At 49.1% G+C, this 9,270-nt stretch overlaps 1 protein-coding gene across 1 annotated transcript; it reads right to left on the bottom strand.

Annotated features, from left to right (window-relative positions):
- Positions 1-2,052: 2,052 nt before the first annotated feature.
- HTR5A (5-hydroxytryptamine receptor 5A) lies at positions 2,053-3,701 on the bottom strand. The gene is made up of 2 exons (XM_065744947.1): positions 2,964-3,701; positions 2,053-2,385 (listed from the first exon to the last, which is right to left on the bottom strand). Exons 1-2 carry the CDS (start codon positions 3,699-3,701, stop codon positions 2,053-2,055), a joined length of 1,071 nt encoding a protein of 356 aa, XP_065601019.1.
- Between the last annotated feature and the right edge of the window lie 5,569 nt (positions 3,702-9,270).

Genomic DNA, 9,270 nt, shown 5'->3' with positions numbered 1-9,270 from the left:
GCATCTATGTCACTCCTGATGGATGTTTGGCCCTGGAAGGGCTGCAAGGCTTGGTAGCACCTTGAGCTCTGCTTCCATTTGTACCTGTCTCAAGATAAGAAATGAAAAAGGGATTTTTTTAACAGTTCTAACAGGATTTTTGACTGGTTTAAAGGACCAGTGACAATTTCAACTTCTGAGGTCTCATGATCCACTAAGGATAAGAACTAATCCTATCCATCACCAGGGAACTTTCCCATGATTTATAGACTTTTTTCCCTTTTATCCCTTCTTGAGAGATCCGATACCAAATCATGCCATTCCGGTTTCAATCTGATTTCAGTGGTTGCCCCTTAAGAAGTGATAGTTAAAAATAGTGCTGTTCTTCATCTGGAGGCCTGTCAGTCTTTCAGCAGCACAGTACGAAGTGTGTAATTCTAATTTGAGGAGTGAAATGTCGCCAGCAATGTGGGCAACAAGGGAAGGCAGAGAGGCCACAGAGCAACAGCCACCAGGCAGAAATAGCTGTAGGGGGGCAAAAGAATTATTTAATTCTGGGCCTCACAGCAGAGCACATCTATGAGTTGGTTCTGCTTCCAGAATGAAACAGTGCCCATCATTAGCTGCCCCATGTCTGCAGTCCAGTTCCCATGGAAATTAAATGGGGTCTTTGCTTTTACTCAAATGAATCACAGAACTGTAAGGGTTGGAAGGGACCTCTAGAGATCATCGAGTCCAACTCCCTGCCAAAGCAGCTCCCTAGCCCAGGTTGCACAGGTAGGCATCCAGGTGGGTCCTGAACAACTCCAGAGAAGGAGACTCCACCACCTCTCTGTGCAGCTGTGCCAGTGCTCCATCACTGCACTGTGAAGAAGTTCCCACACACATTTGTGCAGAACTTCCTGTGCTTCAGTTTGTGGCCATTTCCCCTTGTCCTATCGCCACACACTGCTGAGAAGAGTCCAGCAATCTGTCCTTAGATATTTATAGATGTGCATCAGATCCCCCAAGTCTTCTTTATTCAAGGCTGAACAGCCCCAGGTCTCTCAGTCCTTCCTAGTAAGGCAGATGTTCCACACCCTTTATCATCTTTGTGGCCCTCTGCTGGACTCTTTCAAGGAGATCCCTGTCATTTTTGTACCGGGGAGCTCAGAAATGGACACAAGTGAACCTGAATCATGCCCATAAATACAAATACACAGCTTCCCATTGACAAGAAATCTGAAATGCATCCCTTGTATCCCCTGCAACTACAGGAAACTTGCCCCACATCTGCTCAAAATACATCTGTGATTTAGAATGGCAAACACAGACACAAAACTTAACATTCACAGCCCAGGAATGGCTGGGGTTTTTTAAAGTAAAAGTCTGAAGCAGATGCTTATCAGTTAGGCAATGAGACAGGTGGATTTCCCATGCATTATTTCTCATTCCTGTGTATACCATGCATTAAGTTTTCACAATAAATATTAAAAAAACCCAACCTGCTACATGGAACAGAATAACAAACAGCACAATCTCTTGTAGATGCGAAAAAGGGCTTTGTACTTGGGAGTCTGCTTTTAACCCTTTAACAAGGAGACAATCTCTCAAATACAAGCACCTAACAATCTCTACCAGCAAAAGCTCTGACCAACTGTCTGTTCAGTGTCAAGTTTCATCCACAGTCATCAACTGCCATGACACTGAAGGCTTTGCACATGGGACAAAGCTGATTAATGCTCCAGGAGACCAGCAGTGGGTCGCACCAGAGTTTCAAATAGGAACCTTTCTCAGAAGCCATCACCACACCATTACTGCCACCTCAATGTCCCAAGAGCCTCACTGCAAAGGGAGGAGGAAAGCAGTGGGGCACCAGAGGCAGAACGCTTTGCTGCTGGCTGGAGAAATCCTCGCATGCTGCTTCATAAAAAATAGCAACTGCATAGGAATGGGGACCACTGCTAGGACGTACCCATGGGGATGCATCCTCAGCCTCACCACAGCATCTGTGGTTCTCAGCTTCCTCAGGAGTTCGTTAAGTTCCACTGAGAGCTGAGAATAGCCTCCTAGGGCAGAGAAATCTTGCCTTGCTCAGTGCTGTCTAAAGAATAGGTTCCGGAAGGCATTGTTGTAGTTTTTGTTGAAAGCAGTATAAATGAGGGGATTAAAAAAGGAATTGGAATAGCCTAGCCATAGAAAAATACTCTTCCAAATGGGTGGGATGTCGCAGGAGCAGAGTGGGCTGATGAGCTCCGTGATGAAGAAGGGGATCCAGCAGAGCACGAAGACTCCAATGAGGATGCCCACCATGAGGGCAGCTCTCCTCTCCTTCTGCTCTCTCCACGTGTCTCCGTCTGTCTGGAACGTAACCGTGGCATGCCGGACAGTGAAGACCATCTGTGGCTGCTGGGCAGCTTCCTTTATCTGCCAAAGACAAACACAAGTCGCACCGTATGCGTCTCGGCCGGCTGATCCTGCACACAGCAGGTATGCAGCCAAGGCACAGGGAAATGCAAACCATCTACGTCACGCTCCAGGTGGAGCGAGGCTGGGGCTGTGACCCTCTTGTGGGTGACCTGGGCCAACAGGGACATATGTGTGCGTAGAATTGCTCACGTATCACAGGAAGATTATTTCCCCATCTACCATCAGATCAGTAAGACAGGCACACAGCCACATGCCACGCACACAAGTCCTGCCTTCTTCATATACACCAAGAGTTCTTAATGAGGAAGGTGACATAATTAAAATACTTTTCCTTCTTTCCCCTCATGAAACCTTTACAGTGCACAATCACCATGCTCAGGATGAACAGACACAACCCACGAAGGACTTGCAAAGATACTTTGCGTGGGTAAATCCAAAACCTCCTCAGGTCCCATTTGCTCACCAGCTGATCCTCCCAGCTGGGATGGGATCCCATTCCTTGACACCCCGGAAGCAGCTTGGCCCCGCTGCTCCTAAGAGTTCCCTAGAGCACAACTGTAAGCCAGGTGACCTACCTCCAGGGCATCTGGTGAGACAGGGGTGATGGAGTTGCTCTTCCGAGATCCGATGCGAAACTTGGCCGCCTTGTAGATCTTCCAGTAGACAAAGAGCACCACACACAGGGGCAGGTAGAAGGCCCCAAAGGTGGAGAAGATGGTGTAGGAAGGCTCCTGGCTTACCTGGCATTCCTCACTGTCCTCAGAGTAAGTCTCTCCCCAGCCGAAGAGCAGAGGGGCCAGGGAGATGAAGGCGGAGAGCACCCAGGTGAGCGCGATCATGACGTTTGAGATCCGGCGCCGGGTGCGCAGCGTGTACTCCAGGTGCCGGGTGATGGACCAGTAGCGGTCGAGGGCGATGGCAGTGACGTTCCAGATGCTGGCGGTGCAGCACAGGACATCGAAGGAGATCCACACCTGACAAAGCGAGCGACCCAGCCGCCACCGCCGCCCCGACAACTCATGCACCAAGCTCAGGGGCATGACGAGGGCTGCCACCATCACGTCGGAGATAGCCATGGATGCCACCAAATTGTGGGGCACCCGATGAAACGTGCGCACGCGGAAGATGGTGGCCAGGACCAAGCCGTTCCACAGGAAAGTGGCCACCACCAGCAAGGCCAGGAGGGTGAGGACAAGCACGCTGAAGACCGAGAGCTGCGCCCTGCCACCCTGCAGCCCGCTGGACGGCCCGCTCCGGTTACTGGCATCCGGCGTCGCACCGCCGAGGCAGCTGATGTTGAGCTGGCGGTCCATGCCACCGCGCTGAGCACCGCGACTCCTCGCTGCTACCGCGAGCGCGCGGAGCCCCCTCGCCGCTCCGCGCTGCCCTTCTCCGGGGTCTTCATCCCCGGGAGGAAGAGCCGTGCGTCAGCAGCCGCCGGCTGACGGCAGCCCCCCGGCCCCGCGCCCGCCCCGGTGGCGGCGGAGCGGCGGCTCCGCGGGCGCGGCGGCTCCGCGGCTCCCCCCGGCGGAGCGGAGCGGGGCGGATCGGGGCGGCGCTGCCGGAGGACGCGGAGCGGCGGCGGAGGAGCCGGCGGCGGGCAGGTGGGTGCCCCGGGCCGGGTGCTTAGTCATGGCACGGCGCCGGTCTCGCCACGCCACAGGAGCCGCGCGATGCGGGCGAACCGAGCCGGGATGCGCGATGAGGGATGCGGCTTTGTCCCCGCCGGGGGTGGGTTCCCAGCGGTGGGGATAGGGTGTTAATAGCAAAGGGGGAAAGTTAGAGTGCGGGTTGCGTCGTAGCTGGGTCCTGCTGAAAATCTGCTGGGGAATGTCACGGCAGTGTTACGGCTTCCGTATAATGTGCATGAGACGTGCCAGCTGGTGGTTTTGCTTATCTGTGTCGAGGGATTAATTCTTTGAGAACTTCTGCTCTGGCGTTTCCTAACTTGTTAGCAATCGGAGAGCCCTTTCTTAGCGGCAATCTCTCTTTCTCCGCTATTCCTATTAACTGCTGCGTGGGCATTTCACTTGCCTGAGATGAGAAACGGGTTCTGGGCCTCGGAGCGGAGAGCAGAATAGGAACGCACCGAGCACAGGTTTCCTGCGCACCAGCTCCATGCAGGCTCCAGCCTGGGCAGCTCTCGGCAGGGCTGTGCCTGCCTGGGCACCCTGCTGCTCCGGACGGCCCCACCGAGGGCTCCGAAGGGCTTCCAGGTAGGATCTGCTGTCACCGGGCATGGGACAAGAGCAGGTGCCAACACACAGCACCCGCAGCCCCGCGTCGGCAGGACAGCTCCGTGGGAAGAGGGAATTGCAGCAGCGTTAGGAAATGGGAGCAGTGACACTTGCTGTTGAACTGCACTTTCAGAGAGTCGGGAGAGAAAAGCCAAATGAAGGTGATGCCGTGTACCCAGTGCATGCTGTGCTATGTGCAGCTTCACAGACAGCCCCTAAACGGGGTTGGGAATGCAGTGTGGGGAAAGCCCCGAGCCCAGTAATCGGTCTGAAGGCAGTCACCTTGATTTGGTGAAAGGGGGATCTGCCCATATGGACTCACGCTGCGCTGTGACATTTGTCCTCAGAGCCAGGAAATAGGACCTGGTCTGGTTTTGTTGTTAGAACGGATGTAGCCTTAGGGATTGGAACATAATTTCAGAAGTATGCTGCCATCTTTTCGGGGGAGAGATCGTTATTTTGTCTTTTGTGCACATGAATACTGACAGTTTGGAATGGGTAGTTTCCATACTTATGATTCAAAGGACAGGCGAGGTTTGTATGCTTTCATAAAAGCCTCCTGATTTAAAATTCCAGGTTTGCAAGGTGCCAGATGTCCTTGACTATCATTCAACTGATCAGAACACTCAGCAACTGCTGGCACTGAGAGGTTTTTGTAGTGTGGGTCCTTCCCGGAGAATCTTATGAAGCCCATAATTCACAGATTTAAGCACAAATTATAGAAAATATGTTGTTGTTCTTTGCTTCAGGAACAAATACAAAAATTGCATTTAAAGAGAAATGGAAATTAAAACGTATTAAATCTGAAGAAGTAAAATTACATTATGTCCTAATGAAAAAAATATTCATATTTTCATTATCTTGCTTACTGAACTTTTAAAAATATGTATTAGCAGATTCTGGAGTTAAATGGGTTGGTTGAGTACTAATTGAAAATAGAAATTGTAGACAAATAAGGACATGTATATATTTATGTATAAAATTCTTCTCCTGAAAGAAAGATATGGAAGAACCCTTTACAGCTGTACAGGCTGTGTTAGCACTTTGAAGAGGGCCTTTCTTTAACATGAATTGGACTGAGTGCTCCCCAGTGGTCCCTTCCACCTCAGGGCATTCCACAGCTCTGACTCTGTAATCCTTAGGTAACGATGCTTAATGCCCCAGATGCTGGGAAGTGACTGGATGTTGTTGTTATTAAAGACCAGCTGCTGTTTGCTTGACACATTAATTTCCTCAGAATGGTTGTTACCTATCATGCGAGTGAAGGTTTGAGATCGGTAGCAATTTGGTAGTGTTTGTAGAATAATCTCATCTATGAAACTTAAGAAAAAGGTCTAGGTTGCAAAGTCAGGATTGTCTCACAGTTTCAAGGATGGTGTTGGGGAATTCAAAGTGACACTGGTTAGTTAGAATTAGTGGATTCCGTCTAGTGGAAACTATTAAATGCTGCTTGTAACCAGATACCATATCATAGGATCACAGAATTGCTTTGGGCTGGGAGGGACCTCAAATATGACCTAGTTGCCAACCACTATGCCCAGGAACCCATCAAACCTGGCCTTGAATGCCTCCAGGGATGGGGCATCCAGAAGTTCTCTGGGCAACCTGTGCCAGTACCTTATCACCCTCTGAATGAAGAATTTCTTTCTAACAACTAACCAAAACATCCCCTCTTTCAGTTTAAATCCATTCCCCTTGACCTTCTGCTATCTGCTTGCATAAAAACTTGGTCCCCCTCCTGCTTGTAAACTCTTTCAAGTATTGGAAGATTGCAGTGAGATCTTCCTGGAGCCTTCCCCAAGCTAAACAATTCCAACTTCCTCAACTTTTCATCATAAAAGTGGTGCTCCAGCTCTCTAATCATCTTTGTAGCCCTCCTCTGGATCCACTATGACAGCTCCGCATCCTTCTTGCACTGCGGGCCCCAGGCCTGAATGCAGAACTCCAGATGGGGCCTACAAAAGGCACAGTAGAGAGGGTCAGTCCCCTCCCCCTCCCTGCTGGGCACCCTTCTATTGATTTAGTCCACGATACCATTGCCTTTCCAGGCTGCAAGAGCACACTGCTGGCTCATGTCCTTTCATCCACCAGGACCTTCAAATCCTTGTCTGCAGGGCTGCTCTCCAAGAGTTCATCTCCCACTCTATACTCACATCTAGGACTGCCCTGATCCAACACTTTGCACCATCTGCTGAAGGTACCTTCCAATTCAAAACATCCCAATGTGCTGATAGTTGGAGACTGAGTGGGAACCCCAGGCACAGTCACTACAGAGCCAGTTCCTGTATGAATGTCCAACTAGTTCCTGCCTGTGAGGATGGGATGAGTAGACTTACTGTCAACCTGTATTCAGATCTCTCGAACCTTTGCACTTAAAACCGGCAGAAACATGACAGGAAATGACCCTGGAGGTGTTTTTTTCTGAGCAAACCTGATGAATAAACTTAAGGCTATGGGGGAGGTGATGCTGCTGGGATAAGCTTTTAAGAAACATGCGTACTCACTTTATGTATACACCAGCACTGAAAGCTCTGCTCAGCTCCCAGCCAGGCTGCTCGGTAAGTGTGCAACTTGTCAGCACAATTTCTAAAACTCAAGTAGTCACCAATTAAATTTCATTTAATGTTCCTCATTTCCAGCATGCTCATTTTACATCCAGACATGCTTTCTGAACACACTCGCACGCCGCCCACTCCTTTCCTGTAAAGGCAAAACTTAGAAAACGTAAAATACCCCAAATGCGAGGCTGTTCTCACACCCTCACAGCCCATCCACACTTCTGATTATCACTCTAGGCTTTCCAAAGCCAAGATCTTCAAGCATGTGTTGTGACAGACTTGTGGTGCCCCACTTGTGGCTTGGTTTGGGTTTCACTGTCCTGTGGTGGTAGGAATGCTGAACCAGAGCTTTTCATGGAATTGCACCAGTTTTTATGAAGTTTTCATCTTTTTGTCTTATTTGTTTCATAAACACTTTCTCAGGTCCAGAGTCGTAGCTGCAGCTGGGAAGCAGGCTGAGAGGTTCCCTCCATCTGCAATGGTCCATGAGTTAAAGCATTTACTTGGGTCATAGGACATAAAGGTTCAGAGCGTCCCAGCTCAGACTACAAGCTTGAATCCTGATGCCTCATATCCAACACTGAGTATTTAATTGCCATGAGGATGGTTGTTTGGGGTAGCTCTCTCTTCTGCTGAAGCTGTTTAGGAATGACATGTTTAGGAGAACACGGATTTACCCAAGCATTTCCAACAGCCAAGTGCCACAGCAACTGAAAAATGAAGTCACCCTCTTCCAGTAACTTCTGTGAAGTAGAGCAGTTCCAGGCTGAGAAGCTTTGGGGCTGTATTAGTACCTCAGGGCAGGAACAAGGAGCACCTGAGTGCCCCAGTTCCCAGTGTCCCCTGGGACAGACCCCTTTGCCCAGCTGGTGGCCATCCCCTTTGCTGCAGATGCTCATGAGGGTCTTTGAAAAGTCTGATGCAGAAATGAAAACAGTAAATGGAAGTCCTTTTTCTTTGTCTGGAAAACTGTGTTCCTCATTCAGCTTCTCATGGCAGGTCTAATTCAGCTTAGGGCAAGCCTTTCTTTAAGAATTATCACCATTTGTATGCATTGAGTGACAAATCTAGAGTTTAATATTTGCAGTAAGAACAAAGCAGAACAAGAAAAGAAGGTGTTTACAGAGCAGCCTCTTTGTGTATCTGTCTTACCAACAGCAAAGTCGTCTCATGTAGTCTGCCATGAGTTTGTCCACGCTCCATTACATGGACAGCCTGAAGGGAGGATGGACTCAGTACCTGAAATACCATGTTTTTCTCAGTAAGTGCTCTGCCAGGAGTGTTTACCAACCTTCCACCTAACGTGAGTTAACTCCTGTTGGAATTAATCCTTATCTTTTGCTTAGGAAAAGAAAATAATCTGTGTTCATAGTGAAAGATGGAGCATAAGTTCAGAAAGTCTTATGGGCAGCTCCCACATCATTCATTGCCACCGTTAGGGTTGCACTCTGTGTAAATAAATGAAATATAAATATTTTATCCTTCCTTTCATACCTTCAGGGCCAACATTAGTCATCTGTATAATTTCAGGGGAATCCGCGGAGTTGCTAGGTGTCAGATTGGCTTTTAGTCAGAGGTACTTTGCAGTGAGCAGTTGTGACAGCAATGCAATAACTCGGGGGCCTGCCTCAGGGGGTGCTGCCCTCGTAAGGCTTCCATTGCCCTCATGTGTTTCTCAGTTGATAGCAAATACTTAACACCTATATATACCCGCATCTGTAATATTCTGTACCTGTAGTCAGTCCCTGGGAGCTGTGCCACTCTCCTATCTCCGATGGAGTTAGTCTCTGCAGGTTGCAGATCGCTGCTGAAAATTATCCGTAATTCTGATTTTTATTTTTTTTAAGTTAAAAAATGTCAAAGTATATTATGCTTCTAGGAGCACACAGTGTCCTGTGGGTCTATGCATCTTCCAGAATAGCAGGTCTACAGAAAAATAATAAGAAACCGTGTGTGAAGTCTAGGTATCTCCAACTTATTACGTGAGCTCTGGCAGTCAAAGCTGCCAATGCAAACTCTCAGGGCTCTGCCAGGCAGACAGATGGCACGATGACAGGGAATGGATGGGTCTCTAAAACTCAATTATC

The sequence above is a fragment of the Cyrtonyx montezumae genome, unplaced genomic scaffold, assembly GCF_038088225.1.
Source record: "Cyrtonyx montezumae isolate F1298 unplaced genomic scaffold, pur_monq_1.0 scaffold_32, whole genome shotgun sequence".
In the NCBI taxonomy this organism is placed as follows: domain Eukaryota; kingdom Metazoa; phylum Chordata; class Aves; order Galliformes; family Odontophoridae; genus Cyrtonyx; species Cyrtonyx montezumae.
Note: the sequence above shows the minus strand (reverse complement) of the source record. Positions and strands in the feature narration are given on the sequence as shown.

What these genes read in the sequence shown, in the direction of transcription:
- HTR5A (XM_065744947.1), bottom strand. Translation starts at nt 3,701, where the DNA reads ATGGACCGCCAGCTCAACATCAGCTGCCTCGGCGGTGCGACGCCGGAT. An exon ending in TCTCACCAGATGCCCTGGAG is followed by an intron (nt 2,386 to 2,963) that starts GTAGGTCACCTG and finishes TGTCTTTGGCAG; the next exon opens with ATAAAGGAAGCTGCCCAGCA.